At 40.1% G+C, this 20,364-nt stretch overlaps 1 protein-coding gene across 1 annotated transcript; it reads left to right on the forward strand.

The window, feature by feature from the left end:
* The first annotated feature begins 1,024 nt into the window (after window positions 1-1,024).
* vir (VIR_N domain-containing protein) lies at window positions 1,025-19,430 on the forward strand. The gene is made up of 9 exons (XM_085959669.1): window positions 1,025-1,139; window positions 4,625-4,919; window positions 5,352-10,093; window positions 11,715-11,972; window positions 12,965-13,136; window positions 13,293-13,545; window positions 18,253-18,342; window positions 18,836-18,990; window positions 19,146-19,430. The coding sequence occupies exons 1-9, from the start codon at window positions 1,083-1,085 to the stop codon at window positions 19,226-19,228; spliced, it is 6,105 nt and encodes a 2,034-aa protein (XP_085815795.1). The 5' UTR covers window positions 1,025-1,082; the 3' UTR covers window positions 19,229-19,430.
* Window positions 19,431-20,364: the final 934 nt, after the last annotated feature.

Raw genomic sequence — 20,364 nt, forward strand, 5'->3', positions numbered from 1 at the left:
CTCATTGCTGCCAATGCCAAACGAACCACATAATTTTTTACAAATCTACTTCATGGGCGGTGAGGACATCAATCGTGTAGATGCACGTTGCGGCTACAATAACCTCAATTCGCCTAATGCCAGGTGCATCGTCGGCAAACTGGACGCCCTATTGAATGAGCACAATGAAATATTGAAATTCTTCAAAGTACACATGCACGAATTGCAAAGTGACAATCACGCTATTGTCATCAATCCTGATAAAACACCAGCTGGAGAGCACGTGCGTCGATTCAATGCGCCTATTGTTGACGACATAGCTGGAATCATGGCGACCGCACATCGACGCGAGAAATCGTGATTCGAAGAAGAAACAATAATCTGGAATTCATCGCTGACACACACCGTTCATACGACGCTCTCCAATATCCGCTAATTTTCTGGAAAGGACAAGACGGTTATTGCATAAACATTAAACAACGAGATCCAATTACAGGTAATTCATTCATTATGAACATCATTACTCATTTTGAATTGAGAAAATGAATGGTTGGTGTTTTTTTGTTTTTATCGGCGGTCATCGTCTACAGCGCTCCATTCCTCTTTGTGTCATAGATCCCATCCCCACACACTTACGATACATTCGTTATTTTTTTTATTTAACAACCAAAATATTCACTAGAAATAATTTATGTGGCAGAACAACGTTTGCCGGGTCATCTAGTAATAATATACAATCGTAAAGTAATTGAAAACAATTTATTGAAAAAAGTTTTTTAATAACCAAGATTGATAATACCTACATAGAAATTGCAAAATATTTGAAAGTTATCAATTCGCACTTCGTGCACACTCAAAATATCTTATCTATCAACAACAGCGATGGATAATTTTACTGAAAATATAAACATAAAATATCTAGGTATACTTGGAATTTAGGGAATAGGGAATTTCAGTTTTCCGTGGATAGTCAGGGAAGTAGTTTATGTTATCTATGGTTTAAACTCATTACCATAGATTATATACGTTTCAATGACTGGCAGCACTAATCGAATCGATTCGACATCATGAAAAAATGACAGCATGTCCTAAATGCCGCTAATATGGCTGAATCTTCGGATTTGCTATTCTTTGACACATTTTCTCACGAATCTAGCGAGGTAAAAATTACGTTACGTATTTTTTATATTAGGTGTATTAATTTTGATAGATTTTTATTAATTTGACCCCGAAATCTCTGACTTTTATCTGTCACTTTTATTGTATAAATAAACTCATCTCCAACAAACTATTTCATATTATAAAAGCTTTCGTGCAGGCTTGCGATGTTTTTGAAGAATATATATATACTTAAAGACATACATTTTGTGTAAATGTCATATAAATAAATGTAATTAACCTTATTTCATATGTCAAATGGTAAACATTATTTGAGCAATCTTTTGAATAACTTTCATATTGTTATATTCTTCATACGTTAATAAAGTTGGATAATACGCATTTGCTGTGCCCAAGTAATGCGAAAAGGAAGAAAACAGTGCAATTGCCTCTTGTTCGGAATCATCATGATTTTACAATATTTTAAATCAATTTCCAACAGTCACTACTGTAAAACAACTGACAGTATCAAACATAATGTGGGACTATTACAATTCAATTCATCTCGTATCTTGTTTGAGCTTTACGGAATACTCATTTTTGTTTGTGTAGTGTAGATCAGTGATATTCACGTTGTCTATGAAAATATCGTGATGGCTAGCAAATCAGTACCTTTTCTATCACATTAGGTATATTTGATCAAAATAATCACATGATGATTTTCAATGTATACATTATTGAATTGTGCACACTATGCCCGATTTATAGAATTTCCTGTAGCTTCTTTGACATAAATGAAAAAATTGCTTAGCATCATGAGACATAAAAAAGTTCATTAATTATTAATCGTTTGGGACAACTTCAGAAACATAACTATTGGGAGAGAAGAAATAACACAACATATCGACTGCACTGCAAACTGGCTAACTCCACTTGGACAAATTGTTTAGGAAAGAGAAAAAACTTATTAATTTAACTTTCGAGCGGAATTTAACAATTCCAAAAATACGCTTGATTTTTTTTTTACAAATTAGCCGCACTATAAATTAATACACTATTTAAGCTTCCCTTTTATATATATATAGAGAATTTGGTACAGTTCGGTTGGGTTTGGGTCGAAATCCCGAAATCCCGAATGCTGAAATCCTGAATGGCCGAAATCCCGAATACCGAAATCTCGATCGCTGAAATCCCGAATGGCTGGAATCCCGAAAAATAAAAAAAATACAAACAGTAATAATTGCGCAATCTTATTAACACTTATCTTGAATTGCGCAAACTTTACAAGAGAGACAAAAACCCATTTTCCACAAAAAAATGGTTTTTTGTCTCTTGTAAAATTTTCGCAATTCAAGATAACTGTTAATAAGATTGCGCAATTATTACTGTTTGTATTTTTTTATTTTTCGGGATTTCGGCCTTCCGGATTTCGTCCGGCACCCAGTTCGGTTAAGAGGAATACAGCGGAAAACACATTTTGAAAATACCCGATATACTGGATTATTTGTTAGTTTGGGTTAGGTTGGGTTAGGTTAGGTTTGGTTTGGTTAGGTTAACCCAACAAATAATCCAGTATATCGGCTATTTTCGAAAAAATGTGTTTACCGCTGTATTCCTCATAAACGAGAACTGTTGTTCCATTTACGATATTTGAAATTTGGCAATTGCAGTTGGCTGTTTTGTGTGAAGAACGATAATGCCTTTATTTATAGGTTTAGGAGTTTGAAATTTTGTGTGAGCATAAAAAACATGCTTTAAGTATCTAAAATTATAATAGAATAAAATCTCATTTTTGGTCAAAAGTGCAGTTGGCTCGTTTGTAGATTAAGCAGTCTGTATGCTTAATTGTTATAAAATTTTAACATGATTAGGAATTGCATCAGTAGTGTATATTTTAACCCTTAGAATGCTACACAATGATATATCGTTGTTTTTGATAATGGCCAGAAATGCTAACAACGATCATCGTCGTTTTGCTTTTGATGCCTGAAATGTTAAGTTAATTTGGGAACATACTACTGCACCAGTGGTACGAAACATTGTTTTATCTATTTAGTTTTATTGTTGTGTAATATAACCCGATTCATATATGTTTTGTGACTGGGTAGGTTTATAACTTATAACTATTGTATTTTTTTTCATGGCATCACCCTTTTTACAATAAAAACAATTCCAAATACAAATTTCAGTTTACCATATTAAAATTTGTTTACAGGCAAATTCTTTGTGGAAGGACAATGTTTTATTTTATTTTATGCATTTGAAATAATGGGAAAGACTTTTACTCAACTCAGTGTTTAAAGTAGAGTGGATTTGTGCTATATAAAAACAGTTTCATTTAAAAAAAAATAATGAAATAAAATCATTTGCAATACATATTTTAAATGTTCCAATAAACAAACACCATGAAGACCTTTTTCACAAATCACGCATATTGTACGCGATCTTATAATGAGGCCACCATGCAAAATTTTTCTTTTCAGCCAGGTAGTTTCCTAATTCCACTACTTTGTATTATCCCTCGTGTGGGATAAAGGATTGTTTCCAAAAACTGATAAAAATCAAAACTCTGTGCGCGGATTGTGCATTTCGCTCGCTCTTGCGATCGCCCATATGATAGAGCGAGAAAGAGATATGTCAATTACTTGCCTCGTTATCTATTCAAAATGATAAATTAATTACGAAACGTGTTTTTATAATATTCTGATTTCGCACAATCAATTAGAGTGGTAAGATGTCTAAAAATAATACAATACTTAATTTATTGACAATTATTGGTAGCAATCCTCGACCGGATTTTGCACAATATCGCGCGCACACAGCAACACGCGCGTTAACATAATTTTACTCCCTACTTTAATTATAGTTTGTCAATTTATGGCTACGGCCGTATGTTGTAGCTTAACCACTAGGGAATGACAAAAGAAATGGCGTATTTCAAAAAAACACTACCTTATTCTTAGGTCAATAATTATTATAAAGCAATCATTATTCATAAGATGTTTATCACACTTGAATGGTCAAAGACATAGCTTATAATAAGTATCTTTAGAATCATCTTCAAATGTGTTAATCTTGCCGATTTTTTTGAATAATAAAATGACTAATTCTTGTCAAATTTGGGATCACAGAGATTATCAATATAATTTTTTATCGTGAATATTTTACAAAAATTATCTCGTAATAAATTATACTAATGGTTTCATAAATGCGTTTAAAAATTAATAAACATAAAAAATCTTAATACCACTGCACAGTTATGTACCGAAATATGACTATATTCTAAAACATTAGAGCGAGAGGTTTAAAAGAATACTATTTTATGTAACAAAAATACTTTATGCAGTCATCAAATGTTTAAAATAACTATAAAGGATAATAAGGCTTCAAAATTATATAAATAGATTATCTACAACGTTTAAGGAGTGTCCAGGATCATGGTTTGAAAATACAATAAAAACTCAATTTTGACCTTCGACGAGCATGTTCCCCCTTAAGTAATGTGTTTATTTCTTGGAAGTGTGCCAATTTTTACTGATTTTTCCAGGAATTAAACTTGGATTTGGTTCAGTTCCCCAAACCTGTGTATGTATCGGAAGTCCGCATAATTCCGCTGGGCGCTCGCGTGCAAGGAGATTTCCCAGGCGGGGTTAGACTGGGCGCCACCAACCCTACGCAATTCCACATCGACTTCTTCGTGAACGACCTGAGTAAGCCCGGCGCGTCCACCTTTGAGACCCTGGGAAGTTTAGAGTATTGTCAGAATGGACGAATACATATGGACTGCGAAGGTTCTGTCGAACAGCCGAGGCAGATACCCACCGATGGACTCGTGTTGAGAGGTCAGTTATCCAGGTCTTCATCACTTTTCTGTTTGCAAACTGAAATGTATTTTTTTTAATTGGCTCTACCATCAAGATACTGTACATTCCTCTGGGACTCTGCCCGCTGATGGGATCTGACCAAGCAGATCTGTTTGTCTGGGTCCGTTAACACACGGGCCTAATTGGCCACCCTCGCTTGACATCAACCAAAGCCAACTTTGAGGTATTCGAAAAGTTTGGTGTATCGTATGGACCTGATAAGTTGAGCAAGTGGCTAACATCCATTTCTCGTAAAAACAATTTTTTTTAATACATTCCTTCACTCTGTGTAGGACCATAATATGATTTTCTTAGGATAGGACATGGTCAAAAAAAACATGTAAGGGTAGATTCAATCAATTCTTTTTATAAACTAAATTGTTAATTCGACGTGAAAATTTGCGATTCCAGGCTGGTACACCACCATAACTCTGGCGGTGTACGGCAGCATCACCAAGAGCGTCTCGGAGCAGACGGGCGCGGTCGGGAGAGAGGAGGCCCCTCCTCCCCCCCGTGTCTCCACGCCGCCCGATCCCGCACCCATCGTGCAGCCCGCTTGGAGCGAACCGGTTCCCGCTGCCGAAGTCTATCCTGCTGAATACCCACCAGACGGCTACGATCGCCCGGTTTACCAGCCGGACTACTATGCCCGGGACGGACCGAAGGATCCTAGAGCATATCACCACTCAGACGACGGATCGCTCGCCTGGCCTAAGAGGGATGACAAGGATCGACGAGACGGGAGATCTCGGGATGATGATAGACCGCGACGCAGCCCGGGCGGTTCCACTGGAGATGGAACTCGGAGTCGCATCCGGGATTCACCCAGATACTCCCGGTCCCGCAGCCGCGAGCGTGACTACCCTTCTGGACGAGACGGCTACCGGCGGGACGGTTCCCTTAGCCCTGGCTATCGCGATCGGCCTTCCTCCAGGGATCGGCCGGCTTACAAACGCGATGATTACCGGCGACCTCGCCAACCCTCTTATGAGCGCTCCCGTGGCGGGTCTTATGAGAAAAGGCTTTCGCGTGGCTCACCATTCGAGAAGAGGCCGCCGTCGTACGAGCGTCGGGCCCCTTCTTATGAAAGGCGACTGTCACCATACGGCGACAGGGCCCCAAGGGCGCCCTCGTTTGAGAGGCGCCGCGACAAGCGAGCCCCGTCGCCCGGTCAGAGGGAGAGGGAGGCCTTCGACGGGAGGTCGCGTTCCCCCGCACGTGACGACCCAAGGAAGAGGCCTAGGACACCGCCAGCCGGTTCCCCTCGCCGCCCGCGTACTCCTGACCGGGTCCGCGGTGATCTCAGCCCCGTTGACTCGGTTCTGTCAGAAGAGGGGGTAGCCAAGTACGACCGCGATGGAGACCCGGTCTCCGGTGGAGATGACCCATACCGCAAAGGGCCCAAGAGCCGGAAGCTGTCCAAATCGGATGCGCTACCCAAATGCGTAGACGATCGCGCTTCCCCTTCGTCGAAGACTGGAACCCCCCCGGATTCTCCCAGGCCTGGACAAGAGGATGGCGCTTCCGTCGATGCAGAGCAGTTCGAGCCGATCCTTTCCGACGAGGACATCCTTGACGACGGCGATGGCCCATTCGGAGAGATGGAGTACGACGCAGGTGATTATTGCCCTGTGGACGACATCCTCAAGTGCTACAATCCGTTCCGTGCAGATTGGCAAACGTACGTTAGCTCTAATCGATCTGCGCTGTTCGTCTCGTCAGAGTGTGACACCCGGAGGGATGTCACGAGTCTGTCGTGCCATGAACTTTGTAATCTGAGTGTCGATTTTCGAAAGTTGGTTGAAATCGTCATGGAAGAGAAATTTTCCCCGGGCAATTTTCGTCAGCGCACCGCTGACGCTAGAGAGGAGTGGGTGAAGGTATGTGAGCAGCTGCCCCTCTTGATCAACAATATCGCGAATGAAAGCGACATTCTGCTCAGGATATTCAGAGCGGACGGTGACTCCTCTGTCGAGTTCCGAAACGTTCTGACGTTCCTATTGAACTTCTGCCGTGTCGGTTTAGATTATGATCTGGCGCTGTCCCAAGAACAGGCGACCTTCAAAATCAGGCACATCAAATGTGGAATTCGATTGGTAGAGGCCCTTTGCTCTGCCAGACACTCTGGGGAGGTCGCAGTGGGCCTACTGAAAAACGGCGTGAGTGTATTTTCAAACATCTTAGAGCTATACTCCAAAGAGTACATGGCTCAGAGTATCAAACTCATGCTGCTGAAAGCCTTGGACGTGTGTCTAGGATCCGAGGAAGCCATCGAACATTTTTTGACACCACATATACATCAGGATTTCAACGAAGGCTTGAAAGTGGAAAACAATTCAGAACGTTTGAGTGATGATTTCAAAAATGGCTACCAGATGCTCATCATAATGCTGAGCAAGAATCCTCTCGCCCGCGTCAAGTTCGCTTTGAATGCATTGATAAATAAAATTAATTTTTATGAGCTTCTCAAAAAATTGCGCGAACACGTTTGCGAGTTGAATCCTTTGACTGAAAACTTCAACGATAATGATCGTGAGATATCGGAAACCGAAATCGAACTTATCATCAATTCTCTGGAAGAAATTCTGAGTGTGTATCGTAACGGCCCGTTTGAACTTTCCCAGCCGAGGAAATTTCTCCCTGTGTCGAAGCAGTTCGATATCAACAAGAGTTCAATGAACGGCGTGCTACTCGACTTTTTCAGAATCCACAAGCTCCTGGAGACCTGTCTCTTCCTTCTGACGTGCCCGCTCACTTACAACTATCCCGTGATAACCAATCCCATCTATGATCTCATCGCTCTGTTGACCGACTGCCATGAAGGTCTCTTGTATCTCTTTGAAAACATGAAAGCCAGCGAATTGATATTCAGATGTCTTCTGCAACCTCTGACGCAGCAGAGTGACGAAGACCAGCTAATGGCCCTCCAAGACTCGGGAAACTGCTCTGCCTCCCAGCAGCTGGGGCTCGAGATGGCGTACAGGCTTCAGGCTATCTATTACATAAACGCAATATTCGATTTGCAATCTGCCAAAGTGGAAAACGAATCAGAACTGTTCGATAAGCTCCATGGCCTCTATTGCTTGGGCTTCGGCGGAATGGGAAAACTGGCGCTAGCAAACATTCTCAGCATGGGCGACAACATTCTCTGTCTCTTGAACGTCTTCGAAAAAGATATCCACTCAAAGCAGGCAGACAGAGATGATTTCCACACCATGAAGGAGAAATCACCTTCAAAAAATTACGCTGTCGATTTGACTGTTTCCACTGTCCAGTTCTCTTCCGATGTAAATTTCCTTAAAAAATATGGCAGGAGAATATTGAATGTTGCGAAAAAATATGAACTCTTCGAGCAGAGCGTCGCCTCCAATCTACAAGACGTGCTGCCATACTTGAAACCGCTAGAGAAATCCAACATCTTCGAGAGCGTTAGCGATCTCGTTGAAATATTGAAAGTGTCCATGGAGCATGTCACGTCTGCGCCCGGAGATCTGATCACCGCTCTCCGAATTCTGCATCATTTGGGAGTACCCGATTATGAAAATAAAAGGTCGACCCTAGCCGATAATTCGAGACAAGAGTACACGGAGCTGAAGCACAAGGATGCCGTCCTGCAACTCTTCTCGTTGGACGGAGTGCCCCACATCATTTCCGTTCTGGAAAAACTGTGCGGATATTTTGAGCAACCGAGCCTTCATACGGCCACCTTCGTCTCCGTCCACGGCTCGCATCTCGCCGACATTGTGCTGCCCGCCCTGGAGCTGCTCAACAGGATGCTCACATACGTCATTCAGGGCAGGAACACTCAATTCAAAGATCTCACCGGAGTTCCGACGATTCTCCAGACTTACAACTTGATGTACTCGTATCCAAACTGCGCAATTGGCCACCGGTCAGCCCAGAAGTGTTGCCGGGAAGCGATCGAGACCCTGCTCGCCTACACGCAGCCTTTTGCTGAAGACGCATCCGAGACCGAGTCGATCCACAGGTCTCTCTGGACTCTGCTGGGCGCCGAAATTATCAAATATGTTTTGACGGCACCTTACACCTTCATTCCCGGCCTGCTCGTTCTCTCGGAGATGTTACCTCTCCCTCTGCCAATCCAGACGAAGTTCACACTCACTGACGGTGAACGCTCCAACATGATCAGCAACCGGAAGCTATGGTCTGCACATCTCCACACGCTCTCCTCTAACATCACCGAGATGATTCAGATAATCTGCCTCTCCGCCTGTCAACCCGTCATACAGCTGCTGAGGAGAGTCTGCATTCAGTTGACGGATCTGGCCCCAAACACTTCACTAATTGTGAGCAAAGCAATACTCGATCTCCTTGTCAAAACAGTGTGCGGAGACAACAACTTCATGCCTCAGCCGCCGGAGCCAGCTGACTATAATGTCGCCCGCTTGCTCAACTTCCTGGCCTGCCTCCTCACCCATCCCTCTGTCAAGTGCACCGCTCTGCATCTCATGAGGCAATGCTCCGGCATTACCAAGTCGGAAGACGGCTACTGGCTGATTGTCCCCATTCTTTGTGGGGTCATGACGACAGTTAGTGACTCACAGCCTCATATACAGTCGCAAGAGTGCGTTGTGAGTATTCTGAGCAGTCTGTGTGACACGGAAATAACACTGTTAACCCACATCGACCAGATCCCGCCGCTAAAAATTGAACCCCAGGACGAGGTGATCGAAAATGTCAAGACGACTATGACTTCCGAAGTGTATTTGGCCAACGCATTGCCTTCCAAAGAGACTCTCATTTCTTTGATAAACGCGACGTTTGATTACATATCTAGTGACAACAGTTTATTCAGTTTAATATCTTCAATATTGAGAACTTACTTCCTGTTGACCGAGCATGATTTCGGCTTTTACTATTTGAAAACTTGTTTAGAAAAGAACCGCATCGTGTTTGTGAATCTGTTTTCAAAGATTGTGAACAATCTTGGGAAGGAATCTTTCGAGTGTGTGAGCACTTTCCTGGAACTGCTGAAGATACTGCAGGCGATCCCTGATGAATTAGAGTCGGCTGAAGGCATCCAATTTTCCTCCAGGACTATCTTCATAAGGACTCACGAAATGGCAGATTTGATCGGCTGGAACAAGAATAAGGAACAACATCCTCTTATCGCAATAGAAAATTTCCTAAAGGTGACAAACAAATTAGTATTATAGTCCTGTTTAAGGGCCCACATGCGCCACATAGGTCAAAATGGAGGTTTATGGTATTTTCTGAGCATAAGCCTGGACATTCCTTAAACGTTGTAGATAATCTATTTATATAATTTTGAAGCCTTATTATCCTTTATATTTATTTTAAACATTAATTTGATGACTGCATAAAGTATTTTATAAAATACCATAATATTCGGAAAATACCATAAAATCTCCATTTCGACCTACGTGGCGCATGTGGGCTGTTAATAAATAAATAATATGCATCAAATGAATGACAAAATGTGGTAAGTATCTACCAGTGAAATCCTGATTTTATGTTTTTGAAAGAACTGACAAAAAATTACATGAAGTATTAAAAAAGAATATTTAACCTCGTGGTTCGGGTTCAATTCTCAGTGTGGTCACAATATATTTATGTGATTTTCTCAATGCCTGGGTGTTTATGATTGTTTTACCTCTATTACTAAATAATACACTACTGTCATTAGGCCTGTGTTTATAAAGAATATTAAAAAAATCAAACAAATTGGTTTGGAGCATATTACGTCAACTTTCTATTAAATTCTTTCACCTTTTTGAGAATGTGTCTTTAGGGCTTGCGCAGACAGAGAGCGGTCGGAGTTCTGCGTTCAACCGACCGTTGACCGCTAACGTTCAGGGACAGCAGACAGGTGGCGGTCAACAATAAGCGTTCCATTTGTTTACAAACGTTGTACTGACACAAGCGCTGCATAATGCGAGACCACTATATTCCGACTGCGAGTGGAAGTGAGAAAGCACCGCTGTTGCGTTCTCATTCCCCCGTGTGGTTTCGCTCTATGTTGTGTGACTGCTCAAATTCCTATGACGGGACTGGACGGGAGGTACGGCGTTCTTTGTAATTCCGGGCATAGAACTCCAGAACTCTAGCGTTCCAATTGACCGGCGCGGTCTGACCGCCGGCTGTGTACCCATACAGTATGAAGTCCATACAGTACAAAGAACGCCGAACTCCGAATGCGGAACGCAGACCGCCTGACCGCGCTCTGTCTGCGCAAGCCCTTACTCTTGAACTGACAATGTTTTTCTTTGCTGAGACATTATTTGAAGGTGTGTAAACATAAAAAAAACAGCAAAAAACTTATACAATTATGTTGTGTAACCTTGGTCTTGAGCACTGCAGACATGTCTATAAATGAAAACACACTTATGCGCCTAGAATTCATTTCTGTGATTGCCATGCATTGAATTGAATGTCTTTAAATGAATTGGATTTTTAATTTTAATACATGATTTTAATTGAATTTTGAATATATCTTATACATAAATTGCAGGAAATAAAAAAGTATAACCTGATAATTAATTTACTGAAATGGAACAGTACCGCAGATACCATACGCAAAAAGCTAGAAAAATTGAATTTTGGACATGTAGAATCGAGAATTGACTGTATTAGAATATGATTGATTTTTTTTGCATATTTCATTTAGTCGGTGGGCGCAATAAATGGCATTGAGGGCCGTCACACTACTGCTCTATCTGCATATTCAGGGGGGTTAAATATCAATTGATATGAAGTATATTGAAGTCCTTATGAATATTGTGATCATTCTAGGATGCACATGAAGAAGACTTGTTGGCGCAAGTGAGGCAGTTGCTTGTGATAATGGAGGGCTGCAGTTCCAGTGGAGCAGCGGTGGCCTCAGAAGCCGTCCCTCCACCGGCCAGCCTGTCTCCGGAGCCTTTAGTCGGCCAGTTCTCCGGCAGGGCGCTCTGGATTCAGGGAGATGCTCAGGACGAGAGACTCGCCTCGGCTTATTGGCTGGGAGTTGTCCAACCGCAGACTGAGGAGGATGCCGCCGAAGCAGAGATGGTAATAATCGAACGCTGAATATTTGCTATTTATTAAAGTGATATGACTGATATGTCAAACGTCTATGTCATTCCTATCAAAAAGTTAAAACAAAGGCAACAACACAAAGAATGACCCCTCAAAACCAACCTGCCCCGCACCACATTCGGTTTTAATCGAGCGTATCACAAGCCCCTACATTTGATGTGAAGCATCAGCAGTTTTTTTACGCCTGGTAATGTTTCAGGAGCAGATACTTAAGACTGTGGTTGCCACACTCTCAAGTGAGCTTTGACTGAGTTTACTGATTGACATAATTTAATAAAAAGTGCCATGGGAGAGAAAAGCGTGGAAAGTTATCATAAAATAAATGATTTTAGTGGTACATATTATATAATACAAAAAACGAAGCTAAAACAATACGGATATACAAAAACTATGTGAACAGACCCCACGTCCGCCAACAATTTAAAAAAGAAAGGAAGGAACATACTGATTCATTGCAGTATAAAAACAGCAACCAATTTCGCCATTTTGGAGAGCCACGATTTTGCGTAAACAAATATCACATGGTCTGTACATGTGCGTAAACTTCGCATGTGTTTGTAATTTTGTGTATCACGCAATGTCGGCCATATTTGCCAGCCTTTCTGATTGTGATTTGTACATATGCTCATTCCTTCTTTTTTTTATTCGCAGACGTCCGCAATAAGATACTGGAAATTTTTAAATGCAATAAAATGGGGCTTTGTGGCGACCAGGTAGGACGGCCCGATGGGTTGGACCGACTTCATCTCTTCCTTCTTTGAGTACATTCTCGGACATTTCCAGAGGATGTGACTTGCATCCTGTTGTTCTCCACCACATGTACATGTTGGTCGGTGTTTCAATTTTGATTTGCCTTCTTATCAAATCAACCATACATCAGTGTTTTAACAATTAAATTTCATAAGGCTCCCTGACTAATCATAATAAATTTCTTGATCTATAAGTTTTGTTATAACATCTTTTAGATCCCGTGCGACTTGGGTGAAGTGACCCGATTATATCTGCCAACGGGCACAGACCTGGTGGCCGAGTCGGAGAGGCTTCTCCACTTACCACCCGCTCCTCCCAGACCGCCATCCGAACCCCCCATGTTCAGAACCAAACGACTGCATGTACCCCGCGACAGACGACCATACAGTGAGATCATCTTTTTCATTACTTTATATTTTCTAGGTCAAATTAGAAAGAATTTTGTTTCAATACTGATACTCTGATACTGTCAAATAGCTTCACAACCATACCCAACAATTGCCAATCTATCCTCTTGGTATTCTATTTTTATAACATTGACAGTATCTCCAGCACGGGGCCGTGGGGCATCTCAAGTGACCAACAACTGTGCGGTGGGTTCGATGACCTTGTCGTCATCAGCTGGCGGCGCCTCTTCCTCGGCCGGCCGTCCCCCTGTCGACGCCTTCCGGTCCCGCCCCCCCAACACATCGCGCCCTCCCTCTCTACATGTGGATGACTTCATCGCATTGGAAGGGTGCGGGGCGCAGCCGACGGGCCCTACGGGATATAATAAGATGCCACCCATCACTACCAGGTAACCTTATTATTATATTCATTTAAATTCAAACTTTTATTTAATTCTTTAGTTCGAAGTAGACTTGAGAGTGGGTCTATTGTTAGGGCACCGCATCAGTAAAAGTATGGCCTTATGGTGGAGAGGGTTCAGAAGAAATTCTTGAGACTTCTTTACTTGAGGTTGTATGGATACTATCCGTGGCTTTATCCAACTGACTTTCTCTTAGGCATGCTTACATACTGCAGTCTGCAATTTAGGAGAAATCTTTATTTAGCTACGTATTTTTTTCGACTTATACGAGGTATAAATATGAACTCTGCCATTCTGGGCAGTGTTGACCTGTGTGTCGCTGATAATTATCATAGAAATAGAGAGCATCAGTTGTTTATTCTCCCAAGGTGCAGAACCAACCTGCCACTGGTAGTGTCAACTGGGAGGGCGATAACTATGTTCAACGAAATTGCTTCGGGTGTTGATATATTTCACCTACGTGAGGATGAGTATAGGTGGACGTTGTTTTATAAATTCTTAAAATAGGGTCTGCTTAACTCATCCGGTGTACTTCCTTGCATCTATCGAATTAATATTTTTTGTATTTACACATTTCTACTGTTTAATAACATATCTATCTCTATACTGATCTATCTCTTTTTTTATGTAATACTGTTTTATATTTCTTTGTTTCTAAATGTCATGTTGTGAACATTTTAAACTTATAATTTGTAATGTCCACAATATGTTAAAAATAAATAAATTGAATTGAATTGAATTTGCAGTTGAAAAGTGAGTTGAAACCTAATGCTGCGTTCCCACATGTCAAATTTTGTTTTTTAACTTTCTGTTGAATGTTAATGTAGAAGCAAAGAGTTAGGAATGTTCTCACATATCAGTTTAACCGGATAAGTGCCACCAGCGTCCTAGCACGCTTTTCTATTCCGAGAACAGAGGGCCAGCCATGCAAAATGCGCGTGCAAAGACGCTTCACTTGAAACGCAATATATCGGCCGAGGCAATGTTTTGAATAATTCAATCGCATTGCCCATACAGCGACATCTCTTAGAATCATGGTGTAATACTTACATTTGTAATTTTCTATATTATCATCAACGAAACATCAATTTTAAACAAACCTTTCTTTGGTTACCGAAACGCGTCGCTAGTAGGGTTGTGCCACGGATCGGATATTTATCAAATTACTCGCCGGGATTCCCGTTTACTTATAGTAGATGCAATCGAAATTATGGTTCGCTTATGCATACGAGAAACGGGGAATACTGTGATTCCTGAATATACACAACTATACAATAGCAGTGACACATCTTCGAAAATATGCCAGTTGAATATTCAAAGTCGTATTTGACGTACCTAATTCGGTTTCGCGGCTGAAATATTTTCACTTTATAATTCATTTCAGTAATTTACGGGTACGATTTTGTAATTTTTAAACCTTCGTAATCTGTGTTGTGTGTCGTAATTGTATATTTTATAAGATATTAGTGTCGGGACTTATTTTATTCGCATAGTGTTTAAGTTATTTGACTTTTTGTGTTATATCTTTTTATAATAAGTCAAGTTTCTGGGATATTTGAACTTTTTTACATATAAACCTTTTGATCTTCTTTCTAATCAAAATGGAAGGAACACAAAGTTCATCAGAAAATGCCGAACAGGTCGAAGATTTGATGTACAGGGTTGGCATAACTGTTGAATCGGATGATAGTGATTTTGATGTCGATTTGGATGAAGAGGAACAAGATCCCAGTGCATATGAAGCTGCACAAATTGATGAAACTGTACCGGCTGACGAATCTGTTCCAGTTTTCGAATGGGAAACCGATGATTTTGTCCCCAAAATAAATTCATTTGATAGCTCGAGGTCAGGAGCGGACATAGAAAATGTTGATAGCAGAGAATCGGAGTTTTTCAAGCTGTTCATAACCAGCACGCTTATGAATTTCGTTGCCATGGAAACCAATAAACAATACCAATACGTCAAAAATCACTGCAATGAGTTGAGTTGGAGATTGAAACAATGGGTAGACGTAACAGTAGGAGAATTGTACCTCTTTTTGGCAATATGTCTTTTGATGGCCTGTAATTCGAGAAATAAAATACAAGATCACTGGTCTACAGATATTTTACTATTTTCTCCGATTTACTCAGATACGATGCCCCGCAATAGATTTCAAATCATTCTTCGCATGCTCCACTTTTGTGACAATACGCAACAAATAAGTGGGGACAAGATTTTCAAAATTAGATTCCTAGTGGACTATTTCAAAAAAAAGTTTGCGGAGTGCATGTATCCTTACATGAATGTGTGCATCGATGAAAGTTTGCTACTTTTCAAAGGCAATTTGTCATTTCGCCAGTATATCCCATCAAAAGCAAGCCGTTTTGGCATTAAATTTTTTGTGATATGTGACTGTGCCACCGGATATGTACTGAATTTTATTGTGTACACTGGAAAAACCACCGAATATGTAACACACATGCACATGGGTATTTCAGGAAGTGTAGTCTTGACTCTCATGGAACCATATTTGGACAGGGGACATACCCTGTACGTAGACAATTGGTATACTAGCCCAATTTTGTTCCAAAAACTACATGACCGGAAAACGAATGCTTGCGGCACTGTAAGGAGAAACCGAAAGGGATTGCCAAAGCATACGGAGAAATTGAAAAAAGGAGAAATGAAAGCTTACCACACAGACACTATTTCGGCACAAATCTGGAAAGATAAAAGGGAAGTGTCCATGCTGACGACTTTTCATCCTGCCCAGCTCACCGACACAGGCAAAAGAACGTATCGGAATGAACCGATAATAAAACCGGAATGTGTCCAAGATTACAATAAAAATATGGGTGCAGTTGACAAATCAGACATGGTTTTGTCAAGTGTACACTCGACGCGCAAAACAATGAGGTGGTACAAAAAAATGTTCTTCCATCTAATCGACCTCTCACTGTTGAACAGCCATATACTGTTTTGTCAAAAAACTGGAAAACGTGTACCGTTGGCACAATTTCAATTAGAGGTCATTCGACAATTAATTAACGAATACAAACGTGTTGTGCCTTCCAAATCTTCAGTTAGGAAAAGACATTCAGAATTGCCATCGCGTCTCACAGAGAGGCATTTTATGGCAAAATCACCTCCAAGTGCTAAAAAAGTCAAAACAATGGCAAGATGTGTGGTGTGTTTATCCAGGAAACTTCGAAGAGAATCAAGGTATGAGTGTAAACAGTGCAAAGTGGCTCTCTGCGTTGAACCTTGTTTTGAGACATACCACACGGTAGAAGACTATTAATTTTTTTTTGAATTCGTTATATTTTTATTTGGTTTTAAGACTAAAGTAGCACATTGTAGAATTACTTCTCATACATTATCACGTTCTCATCTTTACTCTGTAAGTGTTGTGACAACCCTGACGTTTTGTGAAACATTAATTGTGATTTATTTGGATAAATAACGGCGTAAATGGACACATCGTGTATTAATTTGGTAAGTCTATATGATATAGTATTATTATAAAGCCAAAAAAAGTATATTTACTAAGGTTTATTTTTTCAAAGAAAATCGCGGCCCTCCGTATATGGCCATACAAATACCTCTTGGCAGAGAACAGGTTAAATGAATCCATAGTCGTAAGTCAAGTGACTTTATTAGATCGTTGACATCGTTTCGTTCGACCACTTCAAAACGTTGGATGAAGATGTATTCTTAATTCAATAACTAAAACAAAGGCACACACGGCATCCAACTAATCGCATTACAATCGATATAACATGTTTCCACGCACCAATGCATTACCGACTTGAATGATGATTTACAGTAGAATCGTTTAAAAGTAGAACGGACTTCAACTTCATTAAATTCAACTTACAAGTTGATCAACTTTGTTGAAATGTGGTTCCCACTTAACAATTTGATTGATGATTTTTTTGTATTGTAACAAACACTTTATAGTGTTTATTATGTATTACTGTAATACATAATTTGTTTCTTCAGATATCCATATTTTTTATAAATATACATATCTTGTGTATGTAGTTATATTGCTTGCAAATAGAATTAGTTTTGAAAATGCATATATTTCATAATGTCATGAGTAGAGGTTTTGTTATAGACGAACATGCAAATCAATTTTGAAATTTTTTAAATAACGTTTATTTATATTGACAATGCATATGACATTCAAATCTATATATATAAAAATGAATGTTTGTTTGTCTGTCTGACCCGTATGTGTTCCTATACCATTCATCCAATTGCGATGAAACTTTCGTCAGTTGTTGTGCGCACGCCCGCGAAGGTGTCTGAATTGGTACAACCATCTTCTTCTTATATTCTATCTTCTATTCGTATGCTTTCCTATATCAAATTTGGAAAATCCATGCTTCTCACATGGACAGCTGTATGTGGCCTGCTCACACGTTGTAAACCTTCTAATTTATTCGTGTATGCACCAGACAGATAAACAAAACATATTGTGTATCTGAAAGCATTTCAATAAATAGAATTAAAACCCTTTCTTTCTTTGAGTGGCATTGCAACGCATGCCGAGTATTCGCTAGTATTTAATAAAATAGGTAGGTACTTAAAGTTTTCTATTACACATCTTGTATTGTATAATTTTTTTGTCCGAATTGTGTTTACTGCGAGTTTATAAATGATATGTGCATGACTTGAAATAATTTTGTTTTATCGTTACTTTACAGAGGCGGACGTGGAATGAGAACTCGCGGCATAAACATCACAGATCGCGGCCGCTTTGCATCGTCTATGCCGTCCATTCCTTTGTTCCACAAGTAAGTTTCATTAACTGCCTACAGTAAAACGGGGCGAATAGGAACGTTTTCAGATTTCTTATTCAATTTAAATCTTATGCTGGATGACTGAAAAGCTAAATTCGCCTACCAAAAGTTGTGTTTGAAATTCAGCATTATGGTTTGGTGAACGGGAACTCTCATTATTCACCACGTTTTACGGTACCTACCTAAAATGGCTCAAAAACTTGCATTCCATAAATTATTATTTTCGTAAATTACTCATTACTTTTTCATGCATGTGTATGTATCTATTCGCCTTGAGTGGAAAACTACATGATAAGCTCCACTATAATATTATATTCAATTGGTTTTCTTTTCTTCTCCAATTCCACAATCAATGTACCACAGATGAAGGTACCTGTCTCAAACTGTTAATTTTTTCCACTTTTGTTTGCGAATTAAGTATGTTCAATAAAGAATGTTACAGATTTAACGCATAATTGATCTAAGTTTTACTGTATATCTTCTGCAGTCGCCGGGGCAGAGGTTCATGGGCCTCTGGAGGATCAGTGGGCGTATCGGGTGCCGGGGAAAGCTCTCCACCGTTGTCTCAGCATTACAACCGACAGCAGTCTTCGCAGCACTTTCAACCTCCCATCATGCAGCACTCAAATAGTCAATATTCCGGTATACTATAACTTTCTTGTTGATGATTATAATACACTAGAACAGTAAACCTAAGCATCGTTCTTCATTTATGCATTTTGATTCAATATAACCTTCACTCAGCTCACTGAGAACTGAAAATGGTAGTTTACTTTTTTTATCATTGAATGTTGCAGGTTCATCGAACTGGGGTGGAATGAACCGCGGGGGTCGGGGTGGGCGGGGCCTTCGCCACGGTCGTCCCTCATTCCTGCGGTAGCAGTCGGCCATGACGCCGCACATCCGCCTTCCACCTCCGCACCTCATGCTGCTCTGACCCTCGCCTCGATGCCCCTCGCGCCCCCAGCACCCGCCTTGCTGTTCGCCTTGTCACATCACCAGACCGCACATATAAAAGCGTGACACTCACACTCTGATGATAGTGAACAATCCCATAATAATTAGTAAAGTTGATGATGCATAAAAATAAAAAATATCAGCAAATAGTGAATATGATGAATTAAAAAAATGTCTGCTAGTGAGAAAAGTAACTTAGGTCGGTATTAGATTATAAAATATCTTTGACAAAAATGTTTTCTCAAATGTTTTACAGTATTTCTTTTAAGAACATTCTTTTATAAAACACGAGAGGCATACACTGTAAAATATAAATATATATTTTTTAATTCATTTATTTTAATTAATTTTATTTTTAATAAGTAATATTATTTTTTTAACATGACAACAGGCCACGTGGCCCAATGAAAGTAGCATGTAGTGAAACAGTATTGCAGTAATAGAAGTGAAATACCCAGGCATTGCGAAAATCATATGCATTGTGACCTCACCGTGAATTAAACCTGGAGCCCCTGGAGAAGTCAGTGTCTTATGCACCGGATGTATGTTGGCTTGTACGTTTGTATATTTCCAGTCTTTTATTTCTTACATTTTGCAACACGCTGATAAAAGTGTCAATACAGTAACACAGTATTTCTTGTTTACTGAAATTTCAGTAGATCTGTAGGTATTTAATATTGGATTAAAGATTACATTTATGTGATTCGGTGCATGTTAAAAAGACTAGCGCAGGGGTAAAGCGACTTGCAGCGAACTGCTGTAATTATATATTGAATCGTCCTAACACGCATGCGCTGTGATGTGGCCACATGACAGTGACCATCTTCGTCGGCCATCCATTGATATTTTATATCTTTATAATGTTTATGTGTTTCTAGAGTAACGCTACAAAATTTACATTCGGTTTTGAACCAGGACATAATCTTTGATCACCCAACAACTCTTATATTCAGCATTTTCCCTCAATTATATCGATATTTCTGTCATCTTTTATCTAGTTTAAGTATCAGCGCGAGATTCGTTTTCCTGCTAGAAATTTTAATAAACGGTTTAATAAGT

This window comes from Rhyacophila brunnea, unplaced genomic scaffold, assembly GCF_057557595.1.
Source record: "Rhyacophila brunnea isolate RB1 unplaced genomic scaffold, BYU_Rbru_1.0 scaffold_9, whole genome shotgun sequence".
NCBI lineage: Eukaryota > Metazoa > Arthropoda > Insecta > Trichoptera > Rhyacophilidae > Rhyacophila > Rhyacophila brunnea.